At 47.5% G+C, this 16594-nt stretch overlaps 1 protein-coding gene across 1 annotated transcript in view; it reads left to right on the forward strand.

Moving 5' to 3' along the window:
* Positions 1-9326: 9326 nt before the first annotated feature.
* Positions 9327-16594, forward strand: part of LOC119970901 (hydrocephalus-inducing protein-like) — a 140942-nt gene continuing 133674 nt past the window's right edge. Inside the window, exons 1-3 of the mRNA XM_038806010.1 lie at positions 9327-9464; positions 13225-13394; positions 16160-16344. Of these exons, the coding sequence (XP_038661938.1) occupies positions 9327-9464; positions 13225-13394; positions 16160-16344 (493 nt within the window). The remainder of the gene's footprint in view (positions 9465-13224; positions 13395-16159; positions 16345-16594) is intronic.

Consider the following 16594-nt stretch of genomic DNA (forward strand, 5'->3'; position numbering starts at 1 on the left):
GCATTTTTGGTTTTAGAACTCACTCTGATATCTTCAATCCATGCCTTGTTTTCACTCTTCTTCAAAATCAAAGACAAAGGACTGGATTCTCTGCTGGTGGAATGATCCGTTGCGTCGGCAGCGGACCCATGCCCGGGAATTTCCCGATGATGTGGGGCTGTCCACAATGGGAAACCCCATTGGCCGGCTGGCGGGACGGAGAATCCTGTTGCTGGCGGGGGCGCTGCAACAGCAATCTCATGCGGCGGGACGAAGAATCCTGACCAATGTGTTTCCCTATGTCAGGTTCCTGACTGTCCAAATTAGAGAGGGCACCCTTAATGAGTTTCTTCTGTTTCTGTCTCTTTCTGTCTCACATGTAATGCAGCAAGTCTTTTCTGATTGTCCAATAAATGTTCATCCAAATTTCGAGGATCCTCTGCAGCAAAACTGCAAACAGTAATGTCAATGCTGAAGGAAATATTTGGTTACTTTTTAACCAATTAGCACTTTTCAACCCCATCAGCTTTAGAACATAGAACAGTACAGCACAGAACAGGCCCTTCGGCCCTCGATGTTGTGCCGAGCAATGATCACCCTACTCAAACCCACGTATCCACCCTATACCCGTAACCCAACAACCCCCCCTTAACCTTACTTTTTAGGACACTATGGGCAATTTAGCACGGCCAATCCACCTAACCCGCACATCTTTGGACTGTGGGAGGAAACCGGAGCACCCGGAGGAAACCCACGCACACACGGGGAGGACGTGCAGACTCCACACAGACAGTGACCCAGCCGGGAATCGAACCTGGGACCCTGGAGCTGTGAAGCATTTATGCTAACCACCATGCTACCGTGCTGCCCCTATTCTCTCTTTTTCTTCACTTGGTTACTTTCAGCATCAAGTTTATGGGCAGCTCGGTAGCACAAGTGATTAGCACTGTGGCTTCACAGCGCCAGGGTCCCAGGTTCGATTCCCTGCTGAGTCACTGTCTGTGTGGAGTCTGCACGTTCTCCCCGTGTCTGCGTGGGTTTCCTCCAGGTGCTCTGGTTTCCTCCCAGTCCAAAGACGTGCAGGTTAGGTGGATTGGCCATGCTAAATTGTCCCTAGTGACCCAAAAAAAAACCGAATGGCCTCCTTCTGCGCTGTACGTTCCATGTAAAGCTGAGGATTCAATATCGCAGAATCAGTTGGCTGTATACGCACCATTCTTTGTTCTACAGCTTTTACCTCCTCCTTGCAGTCCTTATAGTCATACGGACTGAAACAATTTGTGCACTCCTGATTTCAACTGTTCTTTATTTTCAGAGGATGGCACGTCACTTGCCAACTGTTCAAGATCAATCAATGACAGGTCAATTCAGTAGCAGTTGTTTATCATTTCTTCAGAAGCCAAATTGGATTCAGAATTCTCACCTGAATCTTCATCACTGTTTATTATTAGATTTGGACTCCTCTTTCTTATGCTCTTGGAGTTCTCACAACCTGGTTCTTTATACCAGATTCTCTCCTTGACATGTTTCTGTGGGGAATCATTCTTGTAAAGATAGGCTCATTGGTATTAGCAGAATCAGATTCACGACCATTGTCACATGATATGCGATGAATTTCTTTCAACATTTCGAACTTGACTTTCACCAGGCCAAGAATGCTCGCCATGTCCGACAGCCATACCTCAGCCCTCGGGGGCTTTGAGTCCCTCCATGCTAACAATATTCATCGCCGGGCTACCAGGAAAGCAAAGGCCAGAACGTCGGCCTCTCTCTCTTCCTGGACTCCCGGGTCCCTGATCCGTAATCTATTAGTGAACTTAACCTCACAGTGAACTGCACCTGGTCCATACCCGCACAGTGAACTGTAGCTGGTCCATACTCTCACACTGAACTGTATCTAGACCATAACCTCAAATGAACTGTACCTGGTCCGTAACCTCACAGTAAACTGTCTGTGTTCTCACAGTGATCTGTAACTTTTCCGCCAACTCACAGTAAATAGAAACTTGTCTGTATCCTCACAGTGAACTGTACCCAATCTGTAACTGTGATATTGACAGTGAACTGTGCCTGGTCCGTATCCACATAGTGAACTGTACCTGGTCCGTATCCTGACAGTGAACTGTGCCTGGTCCGTATCCACATAGTGAACTGTACCTGGTCCGTATCCTGACAGTGAACTGTGCCTGGTCCATATCCTGACAGTGAACTGTACCTGGTCCATATCCACATAGTGAACTGTGCCTGGTCCGTATCCACATAGTGAACTCTGGCTGGTCCATATCCTGACAGTGAACTGTGCCTGGTCCGTATCCACATAGTGAACTCTGGCTGGTCCATATCCTGACAGTGAACTGTACCTGGTCCGTATCCTGACAGTGAACTGTACCTGGTCCATATCCACATAGTGAACTGTGCCTGGTCCGTATCCACATAGTGAACTCTGGCTGGTCCATATCCTGACAGTGAACTGTGCCTGGTCCATATCCTGACAGTGAACTGTGCCTGGTCCGTATCCTGACAGTGAACTGTACCTGGTCCATATCCTGACAGTGAACTGTGCCTGGTCCATATCCTGACAGTGAACTGTGCCTGGTCCGTATCCACATAGTGAACTGTGCCTGGTCCATATCCTGACAGTGAACTGTGCCTGGTCCGTATCCTGACAGTGAACTGTACCTGGTCCATATCCTGACAGTGAACTGTGCCTGGTCCATATCCTGACAGTGAACTGTGCCTGGTCCGTATCCACATAGTGAACTGTGTCTGGTCCGTATCCTGACAGTGAACTGTGCCTGGTCCATATCCTGACAGTGAACTGTGCCTGGTCCGTATCCTGACAGTGAACTGTGCCTGGTCCATATCCTGACAGTGAACTGTGTCCGGTCCGTACCCTGACAGTGAACTGTGCCTGGTCCATATCCTGACAGTGAACTGTGCCTGGTCCGTATCCTGACAGTGAACTGTGCCTGGTCCATATCCTGACAGTGAACTGTGTCCGGTCCGTACCCTGACAGTGAACTGTGCCTGGTCCGTATCCTGACAGTGAACTGTGCCTGGTCCGTATCCTGACAATGAACTGTGCCTGGTCCATATCCTGACAGTGAACTGTGCCTGGTCCGTATCCACATAGTGAACTGTGCCTGGTCCGTATCCTGACAGTGAACTGTGCCTGGTCCATATCCTGACAGTGAACTGTACCTGGTCCGTATCCTGACAATGAACTGTGCCTGGTCCATATCCTGACAATGAACTGTGCCTGGTCCATATCCTGACAGTGAACTGTGCCTGGTCCGTATCCTGACAGTGAACTATGCCTGGTCCATATCCTGACAGTGAACTGTGCCTGGTCCATATCCTGACAGTGAACTGTGCCTGGTCCATATCCTGACAGTGAACTGTGCCTGGTCCGTATCCTGACAGTGAACTGTGCCTGGTCCATATCCTGACAGTGAACTGTGCCTGGTCCATATCCTGACAGTGAACTGTACCTGGTCCGTATCCTGCCAATGAACTGTGCCTGGTCCATATCCTGACAGTGAACTGTGCCTGGTCCATATCCTGACAGTGAACTGTGCCTGGTCCATATCCTGACAATGAACTGTGCCTGGTCCATATCCTGACAGTGAACTGTGTCTGGTCCGTACCCTGACAGTGAACTGTGCCTGGTCCATATCCTGACAGTGAACTGTGCCTGGTCCATATTCTGACAGTGAACTGTGCCTGGTCCGTATCCACATAGTGAACTGTGCCTGGTCCATATCCTGACAGTGAACTGTGCCTGGTCCATATCCTGACAGTGAACTGTGCCTGGTCCATATTCTGACAGTGAACTGTGCCTGGTCCGTATCCACATAGTGAACTGTGCCTGGTCCATATCCTGACAGTGAACTGTGCCTGGTCCATATCCTGACAGTGAACTGTGCCTGGTCCATATTCTGACAGTGAACTGTGCCTGGTCCGTATCCACATAGTGAACTGTGCCTGGTCCATATCCTGACAGTGAACTGTGCCTGGTCCGTATCCTGACAGTGAACTGTGCCTGGTCCGTATCCACATAGTGAACTGTGCCTGGTCCGTATCCTGACAGTGAACTGTGCCTGGTCCGTATCCACATAGTGAACTGTGCCTGGTCCGTATCCTGACAGTGAACTGTGCCTGGTCCATATCCTGACAGTGAACTGTGCCTGGTCCGTATCCACATAGTGAACTGTGCCTGGTCCGTATCCTGACAGTGAACTGTGCCTGGTCCGTATCCTGACAGTGAACTGTGCCTGGTCCGTATCCTGACAATGAACTGTGCCTGGTCCATATCCTGACAGTGAACTGTGCCTGGTCCGTATCCTGACAGTGAACTGTGCCTGGTCCGTATCCTGACAATGAACTGTGCCTGGTCCATATCCTGACAGTGAACTGTGCCTGGTCCATATCCTGACAGTGAACTGTGCCTGGTCCGTATCCACATAGTGAACTGTGCCTGGTCCGTATCCTGACAGTGAACTGTGCCTGGTCCATATCCTGACAGTGAACTGTACCTGGTCCGTATCCTGACAATGAACTGTGCCTGGTCCATATCCTGACAATGAACTGTGCCTGGTCCATATCCTGACAATGAACTGTGCCTGGTCCATATCCTGACAGTGAACTGTGCCTGGTCCATATCCTGACAGTGAACTGTGCCTGGTCCGTATCCTGACAGTGAACTGTACCTGGTCCGTATCCTGACAGTGAACTGTACCTGGTCCGTATCCTGACAGTGAACTGTGCCTGGTCCGTATCCACATAGTGAACTGTGCCTGGTCTGTATCCTGACAGTGAACTGTACCTGGTCCGTACCCTGACAGTGAACTGTGCCTGGTCCGTATCCTGACAGTGAACTGTGCCTGGTCCGTATCCACATAGTGAACTGTGTCTGGTCCGTATCCACATAGTGAACTGTACCTGGTCCGTATCCTGACAGTGAACTGTGCCTGGTCCGTATCCACATAGTGAACTGTGCCTGGTCCATATCCTGACAGTGAACTGTGTCTGGTCCGTATCCTGACAGTGAACTGTGCCTGGTCCGTATCCTGACAGTGAACTGTGTCTGGTCCGTATCCTGACAGTGAACTGTGTCTGGTCCATATCCTGACAGTGAACTGTGCCTGGTCCGTATCCTGACAGTGAACTGTGCCTGGTCCATATCCTGACAGTGAACTGTGCCTGGTCCATATCCTGACAGTGAACTGTGCCTGGTCCGTATCCTGACAGTGAACTGTGCCTGGTCCGTATCCTGACAGTGAACTGTGCCTGGTCCATATTCTGACAGTGAACTGTGCCTGGTCCGTATCCACATAGTGAACTGTGCCTGGTCCGTATCCTGACAGTGAACTGTGCCTGGTCCGTACCCTGGCAGTGAACTGTACCTGGTCCATATCCTGACAGTGAACTGTGCCTGGTCCGTATCCTGACAGTGAACTGTGCCTGGTCCGTATCCTGACAGTGAACTGTGCCTGGTCCGTATCCTGACAGTGAACTGTGCCTGGTCCGTATCCTGACAGTGAACTGTGCCTGGTCCGTATCCTGACAGTGAACTGTACCTGGTCCGTATCCTGACAGTGAACTGTGCCTGGTCCGTATCCTGACAGTGAACTGTGCCTGGTCCGTATCCTGACAGTGAACTGTGCCTGGTCCGTATCCTGACAGTGAACTGTGCCTGGTCCGTATCCTGACAGTGAACTGTGCCTGGTCCGTATCCTGACAGTGAACTGTGCCTGGTCCGTATCCTGACAGTGAACTGTGCCTGGTCCATGTCCTGATGGTGAACTATACCTGGTCCTTATCCTCACAATGAATTGTACCCGGTCCGTATCCTCATAGTGAACTGCACCTGGCCGGTAACTCACGGTGAACTGCACCTGGCCGGTAACTCACGGTGAACTGTACTTGGCTGTAACCTCATAGTGAACCCTACCTGGTCAGTAACCTCACAGCGAAGTATACCTGGACCATAATCTCACTATGTACCGGTACTGGTTGCTACATTGCAGTCATCTGTATCTGGTCTCTTTCCTCACAGTGAAACAATAAAAAACAGAGAGAATGTAGATTGTCCGTATCTTTACATTGAACTGTACCTGGTCTCTAACTTCACCATAAACTGTATCTGGTCCGTATCCTCATAGTGAACTGTACATTATCCATATCCTCACAGTGAATTGTATCTGGTATATAAACTCACAGTGAACTGTATCTGGTCTGTAAACTCACAGTGAACTGTTCTGAAATTGCTCAGTGAACTATACTTGTTTTGTCAAAATGCATAGTCCATCACTCCATCCTTTTGATGCTTGTCTGTTTCACTCACAGTCTGCCAATTGTGTTCACCTGTACTTCAAACACTGAAGGAAATGTGAACTGGAACGTTTTGAGTGATGTGAAGGCAAAGACGGTACCTTTGACCTTAAATGTCAAGATGCAAGGATACAGCATGAAAGCTACAGTGACCCTTGAAGGTAGCGATGGAACAGTGTCTGAGCTTAGCCATCAGACTATCAATGAGATCTCCTTTGCAGAGGTTGGTACTGGATTTCACTCTGTTCTCTCTCATCTTTCCCATCTCATTCTCTTTGTGTTTTATTGTTATTAATACAAAACGTTCTTCTCACTTATCCTGAACTTCACCTCAAGTACCTGATGGCAACATCTTCACTGCTTTAAAGCCATTGCACAATGCCCAACTCAATATACATATTGGAGGGTGTGAGTGTGTGCGCCAGCCTGTTTGTATGTGTTTGTGCACGTGTTTACATGTCTGTGCATGTGCATGCATGGTGTTTGTTTTTTTTGTGTGTTTTTCTGCCTGTTTGAGTATGTGTTTGCGTGTACGCATTTCCTTTTGTTTTGTTTATTATAAAAATTCATAATAGCCAATACAAAATAGAACATGTTGGGCAGCACGGTAGCACGTGGATAGCACTGTGGTTTTTTTCCGGGTGCTCCGGTTTCCTCCCACAGTCCAAAGATGTGCAGGTTAGGTGGATTGGCCATGATACGTTACCCTTAGTGACCATAAAAGTTTAGGTGGGGTTATTGGGTGACGGGGATAGGGTGGAAGTGAGGGTTAAGATGGGCTGAATGGCCTCCTTCTGCACTGTTTGTTCTATGTTCTAACAAAAAAAGGCAAAGCTTCAGAATCCAAAAAAAGGAGACAAACACACACCTAATTAACTTAGTACAAAAACTAACCAAAACCCCCTAACAACTGAGGGTGACTAACTCCTTAAAAAGGAAATAAATGGTTGGCATCTTAGATAGAACCTCTCCACCGACCTCCTGATGGTGAACCTGACTTTCTCCAAATGCAGAAATAACATTAAGTCACCCAGCCACGCGCAGGCACTGAGCGGAGTGGGAGACCTCCAACCAAGCAATATACGCTTCCGGGCGATCAACAAGGCAAAGGCGAGGATACCCACCTTTACCCCAGACTGTATCACTGGTAGCTGTATGCATTTGTGTGTGTGTTTGTATCTGTGTGTTTGTGGGTGCGTGGATGTTGTATTAGTATTAATGACATAGTTTATCAGCTATTATGAAATAGATTTGATCAACTGGATCTGCAGCAGATGGTGTGAAAACCAACAAGAGGGAACAAACTGCTGGCTCTTGTCCTCGCCGGTCTATACTCATCGCAGCTCATCTGTCCTGAACACTGTCGATAGGAGTGACCCCACACAGTCTGTATGATGACAAAGCTTTGTCCTCACATATGAATACACTCCATTCTATTGTATGGCACTACAACCGTGCTAAATGGGATAGATTCAGAACAGATCTAGCAGCTCAAAACAGGATACCCATGAGGTGCTGTGGGCTATGAGCAGAATTGTGTGCAACCAGTATCAGTAACGTTACAGTCGAGAATATCTCACTCTACTATTACCATCAAGCTAGGCCAATCAGTAGACTTACATAGTATTATACATTGAAAAGAGAGGCCATTAGGCCCTTCGAGCTTGCTCCGTCATTCATTATGATCATGGCTGATTAGCAAGTTTAATACCCTGATCCTGCCTTTCCCCATATCCCTTCATCCCTTTTGCTCCAGGACAAGAGGTTACCTTGCTGACCATGGGTGCGGCAGGTGTAGACAGACTGGGTCGGTGACCTGTTTTTAACACTGTTGTTAATCTGCTTGCAGGTAGAACTGAATGATGATATTAGATACCATTTTGTCATCTCAAACAATGGGAAATTTAACTTCAGCTTTGACTGGGAGCTTTCAGGTGCCCCGAGCATCCTGAGCTGTGTGAAACTGACCAGCAAGTGGAACTACGTGGAAGCAGGGAACAGTGTCTCAGCATCGATCAGGTTCCACCCAGATCACAAACTTGAGCTGAAGGATGTACAACTGAAGTTGAAGGTAAGCTGTCAACTACCCTTCCCACTGCTGAACACTTATATTGCGGTGCATCTAACAAATGTCTCTTGACTGTACTGGGAACAGCTACTTGAAGGTAAATTAGTGTAAGAGCCGTGGGAGGAAAGCATTCAAGGAGGAGATATTGTTTTAAACAAATATGTTCCCAGAATGAGAAATGATGGTACTCTCAAATCCAGAGACTCCCTCCTGCTCCCCACCCACATTGACCACCTCTCCCCGACGACCCTTGCAGTGGACGGCATGGTAGCACAATGGTTAGCACTGTTGATTCCCAGCTTGGATAATTGTCTGTGCGGAGTTTGCACGTTCTCCCCGTGTCTGCGTGGGTTACCTTCGGGTGCTCCGGTTTCCTCCCACAAGTCCCGAAAGGCGTGCTAGTTAGGTGAATTGGACATTCCGAATTCTCCCTCAGCGTACCCGAACAGGCGCTGTAGTGTGGCGACTAGGGGAATTTCATTGCATTGTTAATGTCAGCCTACTTGTGACTCTAATAAAGATTATTATTATTAGATGGCAAAGAGCAAATAGTGTAACGTAAAACAAGTAAAGAAACTTGTGTTAAATACCATGTGCTCAATACTGCAGAGAGCCAAGAGAAATATAAGAAGTTTAGGGGTGAAGACTTCCAGTGACGGGGATGTGCTGAGCAGATGCACAAAAGGTGGTTCTCCTCCGAATAACTAGAAAATAGGCACTTTTGACTGAAATTAGCCCGCAAAAATCAGACAAAAACATCCCCTCACCATATACAACACACAAACAAGGACAATTGAAGGTACCAGTAGCTCCAGAGGGCACAAAGAAGCCAAAAGCAACAGCAAAAGACAGGAGACGTGAACAAGTGGATAAGCGGACTCACGAAGCAGGGGATCCCTGGTTACACCCGAGAGAGGGAGACCAGCAAGCTGCAAAATGAGCTTTCATGCCAGAGGATGGATGGAAGAAGTTCCACACAAGGGAACTAAAGGAGCTGAAAGATGAAATCAAGCCCCAGATCAAGGCAGCGGTCAAGATGGCGGTCACAGAAGCACTGGTCGCCATGCAGGTGGCCCTCGACAAGGTAAAAAGGAGATTGGAGGCCCAGGGAAACATGATCAACGGACTAGAATGACCGGACCATCGCCCTGCAAGTGGAAATAACAAGGTTGGTGCTGACCCAGGGGAATCTGAAGGGAAAGATTGAGGAACAGGAGAACAGAGGGAAGTAGACCTTGGAAAATACTCCAAACTGGAGTGACATGGAATTTATAAAAAAAGACCATGGTGGAAATCCCCCACTTAGATACCCACAGACTAATCACGGGGAGGGACTTTAACTGTATACTGAACCCACTGATGGACTGGTCAAACCAGAAAATGGGGAAAACATCAAACATGGCAAAAGAACTATGGGCATTTATGGAGCAGATGGGGAAGGTGGATCCGTGGAGGTTCATGCACACAGGGGAGAAGGAGTTCTCATTCTTCTCGCAGGTGCACAGGGCGCGATTCTCCATTCCCCACGCCAGGTGGGAGAATCGCGGGAGGGCCAGGCGACTCACAACACGCCGTCCTGGCCACCCCCGCGATTCTCCCACCCCTCCACTCGCCGAATCGGCGCTCGCCATTTTTCACGGCGACCGGCGATTCTCCGGCTTGGATGGGCCAAGCGGCCTGTCGTTCCCGACCGGTTCACGATGGCGGCAACCACACCTGGTCCCTGCCGTCGTGAACATGGGTGCCAGGTGCTCGTTTGTGGCTTGTGGGGGGCGGAGAGGGGAGTGAAGACCACGGCCGTGCTCGGGAGGGGACTGGCCCACGATCGGTGCCCACCGATCGTCGGACCGCGTCTCAAAGCGACGCACTCTTTCCCCTCCGCCGTCTCGCAACATCAAGCCGCCACGTCTTGCGGGGCAGCAGAGGGGAAGACGTCAACCGCGCATGCGCGGGTTGGAGCCATCAGCCGTCGGGACGTCAGCCGCGCATGCGCTGGTAGGAGCCTGCCAACCTGTGCATGCACGGCTGACGTCACTTAGGCGCCGCCGTCACGTCATTCTCGGCGCGCCGCCTTGACGCAAGCGTCTAGGCCCGGCGGCCGAGAATAATGGAGCGCCGCTCCTAGCCCACCGGGTGGGGGTGAATAAGGTCCAAGGAGCGGCCTCCGAGGCCGTTGGGAAACTCGGCCGAGTTCACGACAGCCTTCCCGATTCATCGTGGGAGCGGAGAATTCCACCCACAGGGTCTTCACCTGTATCAACTTCTTTGAAGTGGGGAAATCAGTGTTTCCAGGGATAGTAAGAATGGAATACTGCACGATCGTAATCTCCAACCACACTCCGCACTACGTGGGTGTGACATTAGATACACCCTGTTGAACATGGCCCTCTGGCCGACAAGGCCTTCTGGTGGAATATATCGCAGGGTATATTACCAATAACCAGAATGGGGAGGTCTAAACCAGGATCTCACCATGTGTGATTTAATAAAGATCCTGGTTTAGACAAATTACAAGTTGTTTGGTAGATTCCTTGCTGGACGTTGAACACCAAACACAACATTGCCTAGCCGCCCTCTCACCCCTGTCTCTGTGCGTTTTGTATGCGATGATCTCATCTCTGATTACATCCTTCAGGGTCTCCCAGAACCCTATAGGGTTCTGTCATGACCTCACCCGCTATGGCTACAGAGCAAGAGAAGTAAATTGGAATTAGGCTGGATCACTATTTCAGCTGGCGTGACATGATGGGCCAAATGGTTTCCTTCTGTGTCAGCAGTATTCTGTTCAATGGAAAGTACCAGAAGCTCAAACAGAATCAGAATAGAATTGGACAGAAAGGAGATATGGTTGGGAGGGAAAAGCAAAAACATAAGCTGCCAATGCATCAGGACTCTGAAAGTTTATAAAGTATTGTCAAGAGCCCTAGCCTCTGCCTATGAAGGTCCAGTCACATCTTGCTTCCAGCCCTCTTTTCCAGACTCTGCTCAATTACCAGCACATTCTGTGTCTCATGGGGAATTTAGGTCCCTTATCAATGAGCAAGAATGTAAACTAGAGTTTGATTCGGTTATTTCGTGCTTAGATACTTGTGGAGATCCATGTAGTTACTGCAGCCCATCTGCAGGGCCAAGGTATGCTGCACAATCGCAGCAGGTAACAGGACCCGGGTCCAACACTGGACATGGCTCCTGGCAATGGAGAACCCATCTATAGTCTGCCGATACAAGATGAGTGGAACCTTTGCACGACCATCCCTTCACACAATGTTCCATGAGATGATCTGTGCTGCTCAAGTCAATAAGATTGGCAAAGCTGTAGCCAATGTGTTGAAGCATGCTCCATTCTGTATTCTGCAGCTAAGGTTGTCAATTCTGTTTGAACATATTCGTGACAGATTCAGTTCCCACTTCAAACCACCCTGCCTCTCGACTCCCACTATTGGTCCAGCCTCCAGGCAAGCAAACTTTACAACACAATTGGAAAGGGCAAAACCTCCTTGCTAGTCAATTGGATTAATCTTAATTCTGAATCCATGGGCAATATTTTTTTAAAGATAATGGTTCCAGCGATGAGAAACTTCAGTTCTGAGGATAGATTGGAGAGTGGTTGGGACTTTTCTCCACGGAGAGGAGAATGCTCAGAGGAGATTTAATAGTGATGTTCAAAATTATCAGGGGATTCAACAAAGTAGATAGAAAAAAACTGTTCTCGCTCGTTAAAGGATCAAGAACGAGAGGGAACAGATTTAAAGTGATTTTCAAAAGAAACAAACAACTTTTTTCACAACTTACATTAACACTGCAATGAAGTCACCTTGAAAATCCTCTCATCGCCATATTCGGCACCTGTTCAGGTACACAGAGGGAGAATCTGTATCCTCTCGTTCTTGATCCTTAACGAGCGAGAACAGTTTTTTTTCTATCTACTTTGTTGACTCCCCTGATAATTTTGAACATCACTATTAAATGTCCTCTGAGCATTCTCCTCTCCATGGAGAAAAGTCCCAACCACTCTCCAATCTATCCTCAGAACTGAAGTTTCTCAGTGAGTGGTTCAGGTCTGGAATGCACTACCTGGAGGCAGATCTAATTGGCCAGGTCATGTTGCTGCTTTGGATTGGCGGTGCAGAAACGATGGGTTGAATGGTTTCCTTCTGTGCCTTAGCAATTCTGTGGCTCAATTAAAATGTTCAGAGAAAATTTAATTGACTCAGTTTTGTTTAAAGCCACCATGATTTTTCACATTGGCTTGTTCACACCAGTGTCCTGCAGAGTAATCTTAACGACCTGGAGACTACTCGAGAGGAATGAATGCAACATGCAGATACAATTAATTTTTAATAATCTTTATTGTCACAAGTTGCCTTACATTAACACTGCAATGAAGTCACCGTGAAAATCCCCTCATCGACATATTTCGGCACCTGTTCAGGTACACGGAGGTAGAATTCAGAATTTCCAAATTACCAAACAGCACGTCTTTCGGGAATTGTGGGAGAAAATCGGAGCACCTGGGGGAAACCCACAAAGACATGGGGAGAACGTGCAGATTCCGCACAGACAGTGACCCAAGCCAGGAATGGAACCTGGGACCTGGCGCTGTGAAGCAACAGTGCTAACCACTGTGCTACCGTGCCACCCTTTTACATACATGGAGACCCATCACAGATCTTTGTACAGTTGGGAGCCTCTACTCACTGGATCAAAACTGCTGACAGAGTCTGAGTCAAATTAACAGGATAAATTATGCAGCAAAAATTGACCACTGTATTAAACAGCCAAGCGTTCATGTTAATGTAAAGCTGCCTGCATACCTGAGTTATGAACTTTGTTCTTGTCCACAGATACAGAAAGGGCCTACATTTACCTGCATCCTCACTGGGTATGTAGTGACCCCAAGTATCCACTTGTCTTTCACAAAATATAACTTTGGACCATGCTTCATCTATAGTGCTGGCATGACACCGTGCAAAAGGACACTGATCATCACCAATAAACAGGAACAAGCAGTCGGGTAAGATAGTTCTGGCTGTGTTGACTCTTCGACCTTCTTTGCATTTTGCTTAATTTCTTTCTCAGTGTTTAATCTCCCCTGTATTGTTTTCTCCACATTTCCCCAAGTTGGTTAGCACCATGGCATGCCCAGCAGAATGTTATACTCAACACGGTTTTGTGAAGGGTAGGTCATGCCTCACAAACCTTATTGAGTTTTTTGAGAAGGTGACCAAACAGGTGGATGAGGGTAAAGCGGTTGATGTGGTGTATATGGATTTCAGTAAGGTTTTTGATAAGGTTCCCCACGGTAGGCTATTGCAGAAAATACGGAAGTATGGGATTGAAGGTGATTTAGCGGTTTGGATCAGTAATTGGCTAGCTGAAAGAAGACAGAGGGTGGTGGTTGATGGTAAATGTTCATCCTGGAATTCAGTTACTAGTGGTGTACCGCAAGGATCTGTTTTGGGACCACTGCTGTTTGTCATTTTTATAAATGACCTGGAAGAGGGTTGTAGAAGGATGGGTTAGTAAATTGCAGATGACCCGAAGGTCAGTGGAGTTGTGGATAGTGCTGAAGGATGTTATAGGTTACAGAGGGACATAGATAAGCTGCAGAGTGGGCTGAGAGGTGGCAGATGGAGTTTAATCGGAAAAGTGTGAGGTGGTTCACTTTGGAAGGAGTAACAGGAATGCAGAGTACTGGGCTAATGGCAAGATTCTTGGTAGTGTAGATGAACAGAGAGATCTCGGCATCCAGGTACATAAATCCCTGAAAGTTTGCCACCCAGGTTAATAGGGCTGTTAAGAAGGCGTATGGTGTGCTAGCCTTTATCAGTAGGGAATTGAGTTTCGGAGCCACGAGGTCATGCTGCAGCTGTACAAAACTCTGGTGCCGGCCGCACCTGGAGTACTGCGTGCAGTTCTGGTCACCACATTATAGGAAGGATGTGGAAGCTTTTGGAAAGGGTTCAGAGGAGATTTACTAGGATGTTGCTGGTATGGAGGAAGGTCTTACGAGGAAGGCTCAGGGACTGAGGTTGTTTTCGTTAGAGAGGAGAAGGCTGAGAGGTGACTTAATAGAGACATATAAGATAGTCAGAGGGTTAGATAGGGTTGGACAGTGAGAGTCTTTTTCCTCGGATGGTTATGACCAACACAAGGGGACATAGCTTTTAAATTGAGGGGTGGTAGATATAGGACAGATGTCAGAGGCCAGTTTCTTTACTCAGAGAGTAGTAGGGGTGTGGAACGCCCTGCCTGCAACAGTAGTAGACTCGCCAAATTTAAGGGCATCTAAGTGGTCACTGGATAGACATATGGATGAAAATGAATAGTGTAGGTCAGATAGGCTCAGATGGTTTCACGGGTCGGCGCAACATCGAGGACTGAAGGGCCCGTACTGCGCTGTAATGTTCTATGTTCTATATTCTATGTTCCTATGCAGAGAATTGTCGGAACATGGAATACTAGGTATTCAAGGCATTTATCAAGGGAAAATTAATTAAATATTTGAAAAAGTGGTAGAGACAAGGCATACAGATAGAGGGATTCATTTGAGTACTATAGCATTGACCCAGCAGGCACAATGGGTTGAATGACCCACTCCTGTGTCTTACTATGTTTCATTCCCTTATACTCCATCGCTATTAATTGTGAGCTGACACAGCACTGAGATTTTCTTCCCGCACCTCCATGTCCATTTCTTTGGCAGGAGTTTCCATCCACACAGGAGATCTTTTTTGTCATATTCAGAATTCTCATTCCACTGTGACGCCACTCCCTGACCTCTTGCCCTCTCTCAGTTTTTTCATTATGTACTGCCAACGTACACATCAGCGATCTCTATTTCTCTGCACCCCTCACTCACTCTCGTTGATTAATTCCCTGAACATTCTCTTGGATGCAACTCGAGCATTATCACCCACCCTGCCAAAAGGGGTAAAGGCTACGTTAATTGTAAGCTAGCCTCACACCCTGACGAAGATTAACGCCAATTCTCTGACGTCTCCTCCTGTGTTCATCTGGACCATGACCCCACCAGCAAACATAAAACCATTATTTTTAAGACTGACACTGACCTCATCTACTCTGTTCATCTTGATTCTTAAGGTCCCAATCTTGTGGTCCTCCAAAGCTGCACAGCTACCTTCCATCTCCTTTCCTAACTTGACTACCTGGTAAGCCTATGATTACATAGAACATATAGTGCAGAAGGAGGCCATTCGGCCCATCGAGTCTGCACCGACCAACTTAAGCCCTCACTTCCACCCTATCCCCCTAACCCAATAACCCCTCCGAACCTATTTTGGTAACCAAGGGCCATTTATCATGGCCAATCCACCTAACCTGCACGTCTTTGGACTGTGGGAGGAAACTGCAGCTCCCGGAGGAAACCCACGCAGACATGGGGAGAACCTGAAGACTCAGCACAGACAGTGACCCAGCCGGGACCCTGGTGCTGAGAAGCCACTATGCTAATCACTTGTGCTGCCCACTGTGCTACCGTGCTGCCCACAAGCTGCCCACGTACAGCCTGCTCTTACCTCACTGAACTCATTTCTCCCTTTCTCAACTCTATTTTATGTCCCTGGACTCTTCACGCATATAACCATCATTCTTCCGATGTTATAGAATCATAGACTATTAGAATTTACAGTACAGAAGGAGGCCATTCGGCCCATTGGGTCTGACAGTCCCTTGGAAATAGCACCCCACTTAAGCCCACACCCGTAACCCAGTAACCCCACTGATGGATCTGTATTTTGTTAATATATTTACGTGTAGCTGCACTGATATATCAATCATACAGAACTTGAGACTGAGCTTCTTGAGAGAAGTCAAGTATCTTTATTTATGTCGATTTCAAAGTCTGTTGATCAAGTCAAATTTCATACGAATACAGAATCAAGAAAATTGTTCATCGCAAATACAGATGGTTGAGTTGAATTCAAGATACAAGTTAGTTACAAGTTAGTTAATGCAAAAACAAAACAAAAGTAAATAGCTGTTTGCAAAGCAAAGTCGGACTAGGTAAAAGATATCAATTCTGGAAGATACTGCAAGCCAAAGTTTTCTCCCGATCTTTTAAAGAAATCATAATCTCTCTTAGGCTCTGTCCCCTTTCCAACTGTGATTGGGTTAAAATGTTTATAATTAATTTAATTTGATGAAATGTCTGTCTACCACGTTTTAAGAGATAATGTGGCATGGGAAAATTTT

The sequence above is a fragment of the Scyliorhinus canicula genome, chromosome 9, assembly GCF_902713615.1.
Source record: "Scyliorhinus canicula chromosome 9, sScyCan1.1, whole genome shotgun sequence".
Taxonomy (NCBI): domain Eukaryota; kingdom Metazoa; phylum Chordata; class Chondrichthyes; order Carcharhiniformes; family Scyliorhinidae; genus Scyliorhinus; species Scyliorhinus canicula.